The sequence below is a fragment of the Arachis stenosperma genome, chromosome 1 (assembly GCF_014773155.1).
Source record: "Arachis stenosperma cultivar V10309 chromosome 1, arast.V10309.gnm1.PFL2, whole genome shotgun sequence".
Taxonomy (NCBI): Eukaryota; Viridiplantae; Streptophyta; class Magnoliopsida; order Fabales; family Fabaceae; genus Arachis; species Arachis stenosperma.
Genome location: NC_080377.1, coordinates 127,434,049 through 127,451,240, shown reverse-complemented (window position 1 = coordinate 127,451,240; position 17,192 = coordinate 127,434,049). Strand labels below are relative to the sequence as shown.

At 34.1% G+C, this 17,192-nt stretch overlaps 1 protein-coding gene across 2 annotated transcripts; it reads right to left on the bottom strand.

Annotated features, from left to right (window-relative positions):
- Positions 1–67: 67 nt before the first annotated feature.
- Positions 68–2,977, bottom strand: LOC130972199 (ankyrin repeat protein SKIP35-like). Of its 2 annotated transcripts, XM_057897159.1 has the most exons (4): positions 2,793–2,977; positions 1,933–2,383; positions 1,305–1,734; positions 68–1,090 (listed from the first exon to the last, which is right to left on the bottom strand). In XM_057897159.1, the coding sequence occupies exons 2-4, from the start codon at positions 2,373–2,375 to the stop codon at positions 281–283; spliced, it is 1,683 nt and encodes a 560-aa protein (XP_057753142.1). In that variant the 5' UTR covers positions 2,376–2,383; positions 2,793–2,977; the 3' UTR covers positions 68–280. The 2 variants fall into 2 exon arrangements, with proteins under 2 accessions (XP_057753142.1, XP_057753141.1); XM_057897158.1 differs by having other exon boundaries at positions 1,933–2,930.
- Between the last annotated feature and the right edge of the window lie 14,215 nt (positions 2,978–17,192).

Sequence of the window (17,192 nt, the reverse complement as noted above, 5' to 3'; positions counted from 1 at the left end):
AGCAAGAAGCAAATCTTGCCAGAAAAGTTCAAGAAAAAAATTACCATTAACCAAAGCATAGGGTAAATAATAATGAAATGAAGTGGAATTAAATAAATATTATAAGAAAAATACAAGAAATGCAAATTTGACTATTGCAAGTCAAGCAACAATCTAATGGAAGTTAGAATTGTCTTCATAATAATGAAAACAATTCTAACTTTTTCTCCAGGTTGTTCGTTATAGCTTGACTTGTGGTCGTAAAATTAGCATTTTCAACTTTTTTACAGCATAACTTAATCTAGCTAGTCAATGGGCGTGTAGAAACTAGAAAATCAGGAAGGTGATGCTCTAGAACATGCAGAAGTTCTCTAGAATTGGTAAGATCATCAAACACCCTATCATCAGTATTCCCAAGCCTTCTTGTGGCCTCCACCAATTGTCCCCTAAGCCTTTGGGAAAACAAACAGCCACCAGCTTTGCTACACTCTCTATAAAGAGGGAGATAAGCAATAGCAATTATCAATGGAATTGGAAGATCTTTTAAACACCCTCCCCATTTAATGATTCTTAACAGGTTCATGTAATGCTCTTGTCCTAGCCTTACTCCTTCCAAGTATGCTGCTTCTGACCAATGCTCATGGAGAAAAGTCCTTAGTTCAGAAGCAACACCCTCATCCTCTGATTTAGCAATGATATCTGCAACAGCATAAGTAGATGCAGGATCACCTAAGAAATCGGATTGCAGCAGAAATGCTACGCCGTCAAGAGATCCACCGCTGCGCTCACCGGCAGCCTTGATAATTTCGATACTAAGTGTAGAAAGGACGTGCCGAGGTACGTGTGGAAGAATGTATGCAGCTATGTCAACTTGACAGCTAGAAGTGGCTGCTGTAAGGGCAAGGCATAGCTCCATGTCTCGGCTACCCCTTTGTACAAACCACTCAACAACTTGAATGCAGCCCCTTTCGGCAGCTCTCATCAAAGGGCCTAGAAATGCTATGGCATTCCCCTCTTCCACCAAACACTCCATAGTCCCTATTTTGCAGTAATGGGAAGCAAAGCCTAATGCCAAGTCAACATCAACATCCAGGTTATTCCTTTGTGCAATCTCCACAATTTGATCCCAACATGACATAAAACAGTTTTAGCACACTTACTATACAAACATTTTAAAATAGCAAATCAACTATAAAACACCAAAATTAAGCAATTCACTTTGTCATTAATCATGGAATGGAAAGTTGGCTACTTTCAATACTAGAAAATTATTAATCTACAGATCTAGGATAAAAAAAAGTGAGTAAAATAAATATCAGAGTCACCTGCAATAATATTCTCACGAGTTCTGTGCTACCAAATCGCGAGGCCTCCAAGAAGCACTGATTAACATTGTCAGCACCACCATCTACTAACATTCCCAGTAAACCTTGGATCACAGTAGCTGATATGCCAAGTGCCCAACTTGGATCAAATGAGCTTGAGAAAAGAGTAAGAGGAAAGCATGCCGCATCAAATGCCTCGCTGAAATCCTTCCCTGTAAGGCGATTTCCAGCAAGATCAAGGAACATCTTAAAGCCAGATAACTGGAGCTGGACCTCAATGGCCGAGATGTGTCCAACATTATCGACATCCTGAAGTCGTGAATGGGCGCTTATACATTTTAGAGCCCATTCAGTAAACTTTTGAACCTTAGCACTAGCTTCTACCTTCAAGATTTCATCGCCATTGCACTCTTGGAGACGCTCATGCAACCTAACAAAGGCAAAGTTCACATGTCATCCTCATATGTCATAACCCCCTTCCCATTCATTTTCAATTCAATTGGATCCAATTGAATCACTACTTGTTAGTAACTGAACTCTCATATAAACATCATTTGCTATCAAAAACAAAATGTCAAAAAGAAAAACACTACAACAGAATGAACAACATTGAGTAAATCAATTGTACCTTTGGGCCATTATACTAATTGTATCAGCAAGGCATACTGTCCTGCTCTGGCAAGCAGAGACACATGCAGCAAGAAATGAAGTCCTTTGAACAGCTCTTGTGAAGTCACAAGCGCCGTCGGCAACTAACTTCTTGATAAATTCAGTTATCCCTTTAAGTTCCACCTCTGTTCTCAAAAACCATATGGAATCTACTGTGATACACAAGGCATCATTAAGTGTTTGTGGATCGGTATACAAAATCAAACTTTCTGCTAGCTCCCAATCATGGGAACTCACTGCACCTTGAAATAACCGACCGATTTCAATCCTTTCTTGTCTACATAATTTATTTTCCAAACCACTTTTCTCAATGCTTCCTGGTTCACAATCTATAAATTCAGCAGATTTGATCTTCTTGGCATTGCAACAATAAGAGGTTGCCATTCTTGATTCTTTCCTCATAATCGGTGCTACAGTCAATAAAAATTACATTGCTAGCTCCCCTTTCTCAACTGCAAAACCTTGAATTTCTTTTCTTTGGAATTTCATGTTGTTATTTTCAGAATTCATTTACAGAAACTTACGTCAATTGTTACAAACCCTAACTAATAAACAGGTAATAATAACGCATTAAAAGAATCCAATTGATAATTGCAGACATATAAGGAGATTCGGTAGTCAATCATAAGATACCAATACCATAAGAATCACAATTAGAATTAGAATTGCATATAACCATTTCAAAAGACAATAGTTATGCGAAGGAATTAAAATATGTTTGGCAAAGGAATACTCAAAAAAAAAAAAAATTCAGGAAAGAAGAGATAAAACTATAAATTGCAAAACCCGACCGCAAGAATTAGTGGATAGCTGAAAAACCTGATTGATTGTGAGAGAAACGGAATGGATGGAAGAAAACCCCCTTGCCAAACCAGTAATACTCCTTGAGACTTTCATATTTGACCCCAAATATAGATTCGTATATCCCATTTTAAACTTCCATTTTGGATTATACTATTCTTGTATGATTTTGCAGTATCACTTGTTATTATAATAAAATACACCTTTCCACAGTTAAAACTTAAAAAGAAAAAAAATTGAACGTTGATAATTTATATTTAGACGAAAATATCTGCCAAATTTTTTTCATAAAAGTGATTACTTCAATGATATAGGTAAACTATTAGATTATTTGATATATTAAACTGCACATATTTAATTAAATTATCTAACTATTTATAATATTATTTTTATATAAAAATATTATTATTGAAATAATTACTTTTTAATAATATAAAATTCATTGCTAGTTTGCTACCATGCCTAAAAATAAATGCCCAACACAAATATAAAAAAAAATAGAATCCATTAACAATTTCTTTCTCGTCACCAACAATTACTCGTATTTAGGTAAATTAGGCATCATTTTAAAAGGTGTCAAAAAATTTCTAAAGTAGGTTGTAAATAACAGATTAAAAAAAATGTTTAATTAATTTTAAAAATCAAATTTTTAATAATTATAATTAAAATTTAACCTAATTTTATTTTCACTCCTACTCATCCTACAAATTTTAATCTTTCATCATTGTTCATTGCGCTTCTATCCTAATCTTCTTCCTTCTCATCGTCATCCTCCATCACGTCGCGTCCCCGCACTCGCATCGCTCACCTCAAACAAACTTCCATCTAAAAAAAAACATCCACGTCAAATAAAAAAATATCTACTTAAAATCAAAGATACATCCAGCAAAAATAAAAGAAATCCAATCTATCATTAAAGAAATGTCAGAAAACATGAAAAGAAACATTCATTATCACCACAGGGCATGTGAGTGGCTGTGTTGATTCTTCGATTGGTGAGACGCAAAGAGAGTTCGGGACGATCAACGGCGTTGCTTTCGGGGAGCACAGACGTGACTGAGCGTAAGGGAAAAGTGGACCAGCTTTTTCGTTCAGAACGCCAGCGGAATGCAGGGGAGAGGAGGACGAATGGCAGTGTTACTTGTGGGGAGCATAGTCGCGGTGCAACGGAGGAGAGAAGAAGGCACGTAGCGACAGCGACGCTTGCAGGGAGAATAGGAGCAACGTGACGCATGGGAGAAGGTGCAACGGCGGTGGTAAGATGCATTGGTGAGGGCGCGACATAAAAGGGGGAGTGAAGTGACTGTGGTAACAAGAGAAGAAGGTGGAAGGTGAGAGGTTAGGGTTGTAATGGATAAATGGGGTGGGATGTTTTTTTTAGTGGGCCTAAGATGCAGTCCGTTGTTTACGTTGTCGCTCCCCCATTATCTATCCAGTAGAACTCTAGTATAAATTAGTTTATAAAATTGTCAATCCTTTTTAATAATAATGTTTAATGTATTTTTCACAAGAGAGGATCACATTATTAAGATTATCGACAAAATTTTAAAATTAGTAATAAAATTTTGCCACCGCTATAATTATTGCTTACATCTCCCTTCCATATGCTGATTGTTTTTGCCTTGCTTCTGACAACTTTTTAGAATAGTATGTAATAGGTGACCCTCTTTGCTCAAAATTGCACCAATTCTTATCCCCGAAGCATTGATTTCTCATCAGTCTCTAAGGTAAAAGGCTTTGAAAAATCCAAAAGTATCGAAACAGGAGAATTTAAAAGAACTTGTTTTAAGTGTAGGAAAAGATTTTGAAGTATTATAAGATCAAACAAATCCCTTCTTCTTTAGAAGGTCTGTTAAAGGGACTGCCAAATCAGCAAATTACTGGATAAAATTATGGTAGTAGCTGGCCAACCCCAAGAATGCTCTCAATTGTTTGATTGAGGTAGGTAACGACCACTGTTTAATTGCTTGCACTTTAGAATCATCCACTCTTACTCTTTCCCTTGACACAATATGTCTAAGATAGTCTATTGAAATTGGCCAAAATAACATTTGCTGAGTTTAGCAAATAGAGCACGATTCTTTAAAATTGACAACACACATGAAGCGGTGGATGTGGGACTGCTAGTCTAGACTGTACACCAGTATATCGTCGAAAAAAAACTAGCACAAACCTTTGCAAAATAGAGTTCATTAAACTCTAGAATGTGGCTGAGACATTTGTCAAACCAAACGGCATCACACTCCATTAATATAGATAGGGGTATTTAAAACCAATCCAAACTTAATAAAACTGACGAACAGAATCAAAAAAATTGAAAATCGAACAAACCAAAAAAATAATGTTTTGCTGTTTTTTTGCGGTTCAATTCGGTTGTTAGTTCTGATAGAAAAAAAAATCTAACTAAACTGAACCGAAATTCTTAAAAACCCTAAATAGACCCACCCACCCCCCTAAACAAGGATCACCCATTCCATTCAACCTAGCCGCCACTGCCTACAATAACCCTAGCGCACACTCTCGAATCCTCTCGCCCAAAACTTCTACTCCCATACTCCACAGCGGCATCGTCCTCTTAGCCCTGAAGTCGCTGCTGAACAACACCCTCGCAGAGGCGCGTCCCTTTCTCTATCCCTCTTCCTTGTCGCGGATCCCTCTTCTCGGCATGGCCCCCCTTCCTTATCGCACTTCACTCTTCTCGTCGTGAACCCTTTCCTCATCGCACTTTCCTTTTTTCAGTGCGGCCCTTTCTCCTCCTCCCTTCCTCGTTGTCCTCCACGAATAGCAATCACCGACTCCTGCACCCTGTGTCTCTCCACGCACCAGCAGCTGCCATAGTTTCTCACCCACCTCAGCCGCCATCTCCTCCACACACAGCGACCGTCGTCGTCCTCAAGAATGGAGTCTTCAAGTCAGGTTGGTTTAATTTCTGATTCAATTACTGTTAAACATAGGTTTTGATTGCGAATGGAGGCTCATGGCGGTGAGTCAAAAATCCGTCATAAAATAATGGCAAATGGCGTTGCAGGAAATGGCAAAAATGGCGGATTACCTAAAAAAATGCATATATGTGTACAAAAAAACATGCATAAAAATTGTAAATAAATAAACTATAAAATCTAATATATATAATCATTTTTCTAGTCATAAAGCATCCAATTAATGTAGCAAATATAATAGCAAATGTAGGAAATAAACATAAGACATAGAACATAAAAACTAAAAACTTGAAAGAAAGGCCAAAGCCACTGTCTCATCATGTCTTTAAACTAACAAATGATAAAATAAACCATCTAAATTCTAGCTCTTATCAACTTCATCCAAATTAACACGATTATTATTGTGTCCCTCTGCTCCCTCACCATCATCTGATTCAGTATCATTAAATTGAATCTCCTCTTCTTCATTTTCGGAATCTTTTGAATCTTCAAATTCTGGTTCCTCCTCTTCCACAATTACTGCCTTTCCTTTTTTGGAGGCCTTAAACCCATTTGGTCCACCCTTTGGAGCTATAGGTTCTTTCCTTTTTCTATTTTGTTGTCTTCTTCTAGTATTTGTCATAAGCTCATGTCCCCCATTACTTCAAACACAAAGTTCCAACTCAAAGTGTTGTCACCTTCATGAATCAAATTAGCATCATCTTTCACATTATCATCACTTTGAAAGGTGGCAGTCCCAAGTTCTCCAACAAGCCACTCATTACACTCATCAATGTCATTGAGTGTAATCGGGTCAACTTCATCTTTAAGGTTGTACCTTTCGATAAGATGTTGGTTATATTTTATAAATATCAAACTCTCCATCCTTTCATGATCAAGCCTATTTATTTTTTTAGTATGAATCCGTAAAAGTATTAAATATAATCTAAGTAGCTATGGCGTTTGGAAGTTTATTACTTCTAAATTTTATCAAGTTTAAGTGATACTTTACATGCTCAAAAATGCTCCAGATGCACTCACATCCTGAAGCACTACAAGTCAAGCTCAAAATCTTGCTAGCAAGGTCTCGCATGTTTGGAGCTTCATGCCCGTATGTCCACCACTAAAATGCTATAAAATTAAAATAAATTTATCTTAAGATTTTAATTAACACTCTAACTAAGTTAATAATGCATTGGAGGATTAATCTTACCGGGTGAAAGCTTTTTCCTCTGAGATTTTGCAAAGGTTGATCCAAAAAGTCCATAGCCGGCCTTATATAGTGCTTGCTCCTCCAATATCTTCTCTTGCACAGCTATACTTGGCACCAATCTAGTGATGCACTCAAACCACTCCTTTATAACTTCTAAATCTAGCTCAATACGAGGATTATCATAAAACAACTCCGGATTCATAAAATGACCAGCTGTATGCAACGGACGATGAAGTTGTCAATTCCATCTGTTGTCAATGATTTTAAAAATTTTAGAATATTTGCTCACATCATTAGGAAATATTTTCATGATGTATTCATTTGCCTTCTCCATTGCTTCATATATATAACCCATTGGTGGCTTCTTCTCCCCATCAACAAGTTGAAGCACCTGAACAAGAAGACCCATGATCTTAAGGGTGTACCTGATATGATTCTAAAAGGAGGGCCTAATAACAATCTTTGTTGCCTCCCTCCCCTTTGCCTCCCTTGACAACTTATTCCTTACCTACTCATCCGAGGTTTCTCCTCATAAAACCTTTCCAAATAGAGAAATGAAGTGGCAAATCAGGTGATTGCATGCCTCACCAATTCCTTGCCATTTGTGAAGTGTGTCTCAACATGGATAAAGTGCTAGAGTGGCTATAAGTGAAGCTAACCAAAGAAATGGCACTTTTTATGGTTTTTTGGATTAATGGTATCTTCCCAATGTCTTCAAGCATCAAATCCAAACAATGGGTAGCACACGGGGTCCAAAACAAATTCGGTCTTTTCTCCATCAGCAACTTACCGGCTAGAACATAGTTGCTCCCGTTATCAGTTACAACTTGAACAATATTTTGCTTCCCAATTTCCTCAACAATACCATCAAGAAGCTCAAACATTTTTTCACCAATCTTCACATAATCAGAGGCATCAATAGACTTCAAAAACATTGTCCCAGCAAGAGAGTTTACAAGAAAATTGATAATACTCCGTTGTCTCTTATCCGTCCAAGCATCTGACATAATAGAGTAGCCATACTTTTTTCATTGTTCCTTATGACCCTTCAATAAGTCTTTGGTGTATTCTAACTCCTCATTAAGGAGTGAAACCCTTAGAACATGATAAGTGGGAGCAGATAAATTAGAACCAAAGCTTTCAACAGCCCACAATATTTCTTGAAAACTCTTCAACCTCACTGAATTCAATAGAATCCCAGCTTGGTAGAACCACCGTGCTATATATCGATGAACTCTACGAACTGCTTCCTTATTACATGCTTCCTTGATATTTTGTTGCCTTAATTTCTCCTTTTTGTTTCTTGCAATGGCAGTTTCGGGTCTTTTAACAAACAAATCCATTGGACCTTTCATAGAACTTGCACCCCCTCTAGCTGCTGCCATTGGAGTTGGATTTGGAATTTCATCAATTTCTTGAGCATCTTTCTCTGACAATCTAAACCCTAAACTATCTAAATCAAGCTCCCTAGCATTGACAATATGTTCCTCGGTGCTTGCTGGTGTAGCACTTTGTCTGCTTTGATTTTTTTTCTAATTGTAAAACTCTCATAATTCAGCAATAACATCCTTTGGGACCATTTTACATCCAGCAACATTTCCAAGCTTAATCATTAAGTGCTCTTTTTTCCGTGTAATTTCTTTTTTCATAATTTTTTCACAAAAATTACATATTGGTGTCATTGGTATTACCTTCTTCCACAACACTAACATATTTCCACCCTGGTCAATTATACTAGCACAGACAGTAGCTGCAGGATGAGCAGGAACAGTTCTAGCAGCATGGTCAGCAGAGGCAGAGGCAGGGGCAGGGACAGGGGCATGGACATCAAAATTACGGGCTGGTCTAGAAGTTGACATAGTGAACTGAACTGAAAGGAAAAAATTGGAGGAAGAGAGGTTTTTGAGGGAAGAGAAGGAGACAGTAAAGTGAGTGAACTGAATAAAAAAAGAATGTATGTAATGTAACTTCTACGAACCAAAAAAAAAGAGGGAACTGTGATGATGAGCGGTGGGGACCACCAGCAGTGAAGGGTGGCGACGAACGACAACAGGTGGTGTCGAAGATCGGCGGCGACGGGAGGCACAGAGATGAAAGAAAGAGAACAGAGATAGATAGTCGTTTTGGACATCAATCAGATAGGAAGAGTTGTTTTTGAATTGCAGCGGCTAAACTGGGTTACATGTATCAATTAGGGTTTTGCTAATTTACCCAATTAGCCTCGATTTTTTTTTGAAAAATCCGAAAAACCCGCCATTTTTTGCCATTTTTAATGCGGTCCACCATGGTGCCACTACAATTGTGGCCGCCTTTTGCCCACCGTGAAAACCACGTTGCGGTGGCCTCTGTATGGCGACGAGGTCAAATCCCGCCACGCCATACCGTTATGGCGCCACCATAGCCGCTATTTTAAAACACTGCTGTTAAGCATATTTTATTATTGATTTGTTGTTGTTGATTATTGTTCAACCTATTGAGTATTTGTTGTTGCTGGAAACATGTAAATTGTTATTGAGTATTTGTTCAACCTATTTTATTTTGTTGTGCTTCAACTTTTGTTAATGTTTTATATTATTTTGTGATTACAATTTTGATTCTTAATTATGTTTTTATGTTTCTATGATTTTATGTTAAGACTTTATGAAACAGTAGGACATGCTTTCATTTGAATTAATTGAAAAATTGAATCAATCGAACCAAAACAAACTGAATTTAATTGGTTGGGTTTGGTTCAGATGGTCTCAGTAAAAAATTAAATCAACCGAACCAAACTACTAATATAAAATTAAATCTGCTTATTTTTTCTTAAAAAATGAACCAAACCACACTACGAACACCCCTATATATAGACCTTTATGTAGGGGTGTCCATGGATCGGATCTGATCCGCATATCCGCGGTGTTTATCCGAATCCGATCCGAAAATTGCGGATATGGATCCGATCCGCAAGGCTTTCGGATCGGATCGGATCGGATCCGCACACTAATCGGATCGGATTGCGGATTTTGTGTTGGTATCCGCATATCCGATCCGCATATCCGCGTATCCGCAAAATTAAAGAAATAAATAAATAAATATTCTTTTTATGTTTTATTTCAATTAATAATTATCATATATGTTATATTATTTTAATTTATTATTTAAAAAAAGTATGTTTAATATTATTTTAAGAGTAAACATATTTAAAAGAATAGAAAAAATGAATTTTATTGATATTTTTTTAATTAAAATAAGCCTTTAAAAATATTTTTGTGTTTTGCGGATATATCCGATATCCGATCCGATCCGATCCGCAAATGTGCGGATCGGATCGGATCGGATCCAACCTTAAAAGTTGCGGATATTGGATCCGATCCGATCCGATGATTTTAATGCGGATCGGATAGAATTTTTGGCCATATCCGATCCGATCCGATCCGCGGACACCCCTACCTTTATGTGTCCTAAAAGCTATTTTAAAACAATCCTCAAGCTTCGCTTGAATCTGATGATACCCCAACCGTAAATCTAACTTAGAAAAGAACTACGCCCCAAATAGCTCATCTAATAGTTCATCCACCGTTGGCATAAGAAGCAAGTCTTTGATTGTCACCGCATTTGAAGCTCAATAATCTATGTAAAAACGCCAAGTGTCATCCTTCTTCTAAACGAGTAAAACCGAGGATGAAAACGGACTCAAACTTGGCTGGACAATCCCATCAACTAGTATTTCAGCAACAATCTGTTCAATTTCTATTTTATAGCTATAAGGATAATGGTATAGTCATACATTAATAGGTGCAGCATTAGGGACTAGATTAATTGCATGATCATGGGAACTTGGCGGTGGAAGGTCATGGAATATCTGAAACACCTCTATAAAAATCTGTAACAACCAAGCTAATTAAGGTTCCATATCTATTGGTAGGTCTAATGGGGGTTGTTGTTTTTCATCTGAATCCATAATTTCAAGAGTGTATAATGCATAAATCTCATTAGTGGCTTGGAGACGCTTGAATTGATTAAACTACGCATGTGTTGGGACTTGTTGAAACTCAGTAGTGTCGCTAACTGGTCCCAGTCCCGAAAGGTAATAAATTTCTTCCAATAATTCACTAGGTGCGTATCCAAAGTTTTCAGTCAAATATCACCCAATAACAGTTCTTCACTTGCAATAGGTAAAGCAAATGCTTCAATAAAGAGCATGTGATTTTGAATCTTAACTGGTAAATCTCTTATGTCACCTTCACATTGTAGTAATTCACTACTTCCCACTTGTACCCTAAATTTAGGAGCTTGGCAAATTGGAATAGCTAACCGAGTTGCTAGAGAGTAGTGGATAAAATTATTCGAATTGTCCTACTCCATTAGAATATGGATCTCCCTGCCATTAATAGTTCCGGTGAAGCGATTTGACCTCCTTGTTGGTATTCCAGTGAGAGCATTATAAGAAAGATGGAAAAGCTCCTCTATAATCACTTCTTCCACCTTCTCTGGCTATTGACTTTCTTCAACCACCTCTACCAATTCTTGTTCTGGTAGAAATTTCTCAACTGATTATATAATAAATAGTATTTGGTAGCACATTTGTGATTGGATGAGTATCTATCATCACATCTGAATCATATTCCCTTCTCCCTTCTGAATTGAATTTCGGTTGGAGATAATTTTCTCATCGATCATGGTTTAGGTGGGGATGATAACAATAGAGGAAGTTGTGGTTGTGATTGGGTGCCAGGGGCTTGGGTGGGTGGTTTATTGATATGAGTGAAATTTGGTTTAGTGTAAGTATGTAGTCTAGGTCGTTGGTGCACCTGCACGCCACCTCTGAGTAATGGGGAAGAACTTCTCTTCGAAGAGCTTGGCAAAAGTTACTGCTGGCATAAGTGAGGCTGGGTGCCATGCCTTAACCTCCCGTCTAAGTTCAAGGTATAACCCACCAACGAAACAATCTAATAACAGGGTATCATCCATACCGTAAAAACATCAAAATAGTTTTTCATAAAGAAAGATTGTTTAAGTTTGAATAACTCTTTTCCTAGGGTTCTTAAATTGGGATGAACCAAAATGTATATGAATTGCAATAGAAAGGGTGAGCCAATTGTTTAGCATATCTAAATTTTTCCATATCTGAAACCACGCCAGTGCTCACCCTTCTAGATTCCCTGGCACCAGATTCAACTTCTACTCTTCAAGAATGTCATAGATTCTGAAGAGACTCTCAGTCCTATAAATTCATTGAAGTACATCTTCTACCCTTAAGAATTTGGAGAATATCTTGTTTAAGTACCATTAAGTTGATAGAAAAATATCTTTTTTCAATAATTTTTTTTTATTTTTTAATATGTTTAGTAAATTTCTAGTAGTAAAAGTAAAAATTCTAAAAAAATAAAAAATATATTTTTTTTGAAAAGCTACAATTTTTTACATCTTTTTTAAAAGATCTTTTTTTCTTTAAAAAAGATATTTTTCACATGATAAATAAAAAAAAAGTAATTTTGTATTGTTATACCCAAACATAATTGATAAATAAAAAGATTTTTTTAAATAAAATATTCAAATATAAAATTACTTTTTTACTTTTTCATAAGAACTTTTAAATAAAGAAAATTCAAAAAAAAATATATTCTTAGAAGTTCATCCAAACATGCCCGAAATCTACCTTCATTTGCTGTGGGGACGCAAAAACGGACCGAACCTGTGGCTGACACGACGCCTCTTCCATCGGCTGAGCCAATTGAACATGAATCTAGGCTAAGGTTTGCACAATGGTTGCGAGCCATTCGTTGTGTCTATCGACCTATTCTGTCAGCTTCATTATGGCCGCTTGCATTGACTACATCCTTGTGTCTTCAGCCATTGTAACTCACTAAAAGCATCCATTGAGCAGAACTAAAGAATAAAAATTCAATCAACTAATAATGATAGGAGTACAATGAGAATACAAAGAGTACAGTGAAGGATAAGTGATGAAACTCAAAAGAAAAATTCTCAAATAAGAAGAAGCTAGATGTTCAAATATCACTTGCACAAGAAGGTTGAGGTAGTAGGAATTAGAACAGAGAAATATCAGAGAGAGAAGAGAATAAAAGAAAAATTCAGGAAGGAGAAGACATTCACATTACAATAACCTTCTTAGAGTCCGTCTTAAATATTTCTTTGCTTTACATAGCACTTGCATTTGCAATGACACTTTCACATGATTGACATCCTCCCTTGTATCGTAGGCTTTCAAATTTTTTTTTTATCAAATTGTACCTATGTATAACTAAATTTTGCCTATACTACACTTGCGGTACATAGCTGGTCCCAAACTCGGATAAAGGAGGAGGATTGTATTAGGTCTTCGACAGCCAACATAAAAATTTAGTCGAATCTTCATGATATAGATCAAAGATATCATTGCGCTAAAGCTATGTCGTTGTCCTGAAGCAACGCGATGTATGGCTTCCCGCATTTTTGTGAACGGATGAGGATAATAAGTTAGTTGACAAAGAAAAAGGTAAAGGTAAAAGTTGGAGCGATAGAAGGCTGAGATTTGAGACATGAAACATAGGCACTCTAACAGAAAAATTACAACTATCCTGAACTTGTCACAACCCAGAAACATAAGTGAAAAAACCCAAATTCCCAAACTCAAATTCACAAAGTAGAAATAACAACATACCTCATAGTATACGCAACCCCAAAATCTTCAGTTTGGGTTATCCTTTATTGATGAAGTTTGTAGAATTGGCCTTTTTCCATGTCCGTATAGCAACTCTTTTGCAGGTGAACAAAATCAAGAAGATCTTAAACTTTGGGACGCCATGAACGCAGCGTTGTTCAATCTTAACTCTACTTATCTCCTTTGAGCTTTCGAAGAAGACAATCTTCTTATCTTCTTCACACAATGCTCCGTTATTTATTTGTTTTGTTATTTATCTATTTATTATTATTATTATGAATATTATTATTATTTGTTAAAAAATTAATAATAGACACTAATGATTATACGGGTATAATTGTCGGAAAGACGATTTTAAAATTAACTTTTAGAGACAATTTTATATACAAAAAAAAGTTAGAGACAAAAAAAATTTTGGTCTATACCTTAAGAACCAAAATCATATTTAACCCTTTAAAAAACTACTTATATATTATTAAGCTAAAATTAAATTCTTAACAAATAAGAAAAAATAAATAAATCACTGGTTAAAAAGACAAACAAATATCATAACTAATATTGTTGCGGTGATATTATTTAAAAAATTGTAACTTCTTAAGTATTTCTTCGAGGACAATTATTTTTATTTTTTCTGATTTATATTGTAACACAATAATACATAATACAAGATAAATTTTTGCAAAGGCCGTGCAATTTTCTTTGTTTAAAAAAATACTATTTGTATATTAAAATTAAGAGTAAAGTATCGTTTTTATCTCTAACGTTTAAATCGTCCTATTTAAGTTTCTAACGTTTTAAAATTGGCTCAATATTGTCCTGCAATTAGAGATCTGATAACAGAATTGACGACGGGACAAAATTGAGACGATTTTGAAACATTAGGAACTTAAATAGGACGATAATATTCGGGACAAAAACAATACATAGAAATAAATTTTAATTTTATCCTTCAATAATATCAACTTTTTACGGTACATAGTTATTCAATTATATTTTAATCACATCTAAGTAAATTACACTTAATCACATTACTTTCATTCTAAATAAATTTATTTTTTTTATAATTTTACTCTTAAAGATTTTTAGTCATCATGGAATATTTGTAAAATGACTAGTATATAAATTTGAAGAAAAAAAATGATACATATACAATAAAGTATAAATTGTACCTTTTGTCTCTAATGTATCGAAATTCTTTAATATTTAATTTAATTAAACTTTATTTTTAATTTTATTTTTTAATAATATCAAATTTTTATGGTAGATAATTATTAATTTTATTCTTAATCACATTATTTTTTTCTAAGTGAATTTATTAAGAGCAAAATTAAACAATAAATTAAGTAATTATTTGTCGTAAAAAAATTGAAATTATTGAAGAAAAGATAAAAATTTATTAAAAATTAAAATTGTTGAAATTTTTTTTAATTTTTTAATAAATTTTAATCTTTTCTTCAATAATTTTAATTTTTTTACGACAAATAATTATTTAATTTATTTTTTAATTTTGTTGTTAATAAAAAATAAATTCACTTAGAAAAAATAATGTAATTAAGAATAAAATTTAAACAATAATTGAATAATTATCTACTATAAAAATTTGATATTATTAAAGAATAAAATTAAAAATAAAATTTAACTAAATTAAATATCAAAGAATTTTGATATATTAGAGACAAATGGTACAATTCATACTTTATTGTATATGTATCATTTTATTTTCTGCAAGTTTATGTACTAGTTATTTTACAAATATTTTATGATGAGTAAAATTATAAAAAAATAAATTTATTTAGAATAAAAGTAATGTGATTAAGTATAATTTACTTAGATGTGATTAAAAAATAATTGAATAATTATGTACCATAAAAAATTGATAATATTGAAGGATAAACTTAAAATTTATTTCTATGTATCATTTTTATCCCCAATGTTTCGTCCTATTTAAGTTCCTAACGTTTTAAAATCGTCTCAATTTTGTCCCACTGCCAATTCTGTTAATAGATCCCTAATGGCAAGACAATATTGAGCTAATTTTGAAACATTAAGGACTTAAATATGACGATTTAAACGTTAGAAACAACTTTAGAACTTACCTTAAACGTTGAAGACAAAAAAATACTTTACTTCTAAAATTAATTATTATATAGCTGGTATAAATATATATAATTTAATTTATTTTAATGTATATTTTATATTCTAATATATTTTTTATTCTGGTGATAATTTTAATAACGGATTTTAATATGTATATAGCATGATTGATAATTATATACAGTTGACAATGAAGTAATTCATTTGAGACTTCTGCCTTTTATGCTAACTTTCATTTTAACTTTGTTTTGAGTCCATACAATATTATATTAATATTTGTAGAATTATATAAGTAATAATTTTTTTAAAATTGTTTATGAAAAAATCAAAAAAATTCTAAACGGCCCTGACAATAGCATCAAAGGACAACGAAACCCCTAGAAAAAAAAACCTGTTTTCGGCTTTTGTTTTTTAATTCCACTAGACAAGTTAGCCCCTTCGTTAATAGTTTTTCTCTAGAGCTAATTGACCATGAATACATGGCACGTTAAGTTAATGATGTGTCAGTTAAATGCCAACCTGGATGGACAGATTAATGGGCCATCCAACTTGGCCCCTAACAATTCTACTAAAAAAAAAAAGATTTAACCCTGATGACATAAAAGTCCTCTTTCACTCTCTGGAATTACAGAAAACCCTAATCCTCTCCCTCCAAAAATTCTTTGACGATGCTTCACTTGGAAGAAGAAGTTGGTTCCGATGGAGCTATTGACGACATTTTTTATGGCGCCATGATGGAAGAACTGACTATTGATGTAAGCTTCGTTACTCACTTTTTCTGCCATTGCATGTGTATGATCAAGTTGAATATGTTTTTATTCACACTCTACCATTGAATATGCTTTGAAACTTATGATTTGGAGTATAGTTTATATTTAAATTTTGCATGATGGGCTGAATTTACTGTTTAGAGGCTTGTCAATATATATATATATATATATATATATATATATATATATATATATATATATATATATATATATATATATATATATATATATATATATATATATATGCTCTATATATTTTTACCGAAAAGCTTATGTGTTTTGTTGAGGTTGATGCTTCCATTCCTTATTATTCATAAGTTTGTATTTTATTCTACTGCAATGCAATATTGTGTTTAGTTCTGAATCTTACTTGCTCTTCTTGGAAATGATATTTGTACTTGCTCCAGCACATATACGCACACAAAAAAATGTTCTATTGGTCATAGATTTTCATTAACTTATTGCATAGTTTTATTTAAATTTTTGCAAGAGTTTAAACAAGTATACCTTGAAACCATTTGGTATGAACTAATCTATCTGAATTTTAGATAAGTTGATATATAATTCACATTGACCTGTTTAGCTAGACATGACTATCAATCATTAAAATTACTAAATAATCTATATTACTTTCAAATATATCTATCTATTAACTATTGTTATTGCTATTGAATTTGTCTTTTATTGGTGCTACAGATGTCTAACTTTACAGTACACGTGTTTAACCATGGTGGGAGACTTGGGAAGGATAGTAATGGAGTGTTGCAGTATTTGGAT

Coding starts and splice junctions, on each gene's coding strand:
- LOC130972199 (XM_057897159.1), bottom strand. CDS start 2,375: ATGAGGAAAGAATCAAGAATGGCAACCTCTTATTGTTGCAATGCCAAG. Junction 1,735..1,932: donor ATTAGTATAATGGCCCAAAG/GTACAATTGATT, acceptor TGCCTTTGTTAG/GTTGCATGAGCGTCTCCAAG. Junction 1,091..1,304: donor TCGTGAGAATATTATTGCAG/GTGACTCTGATA, acceptor CAAATTGTGGAG/ATTGCACAAAGGAATAACCT.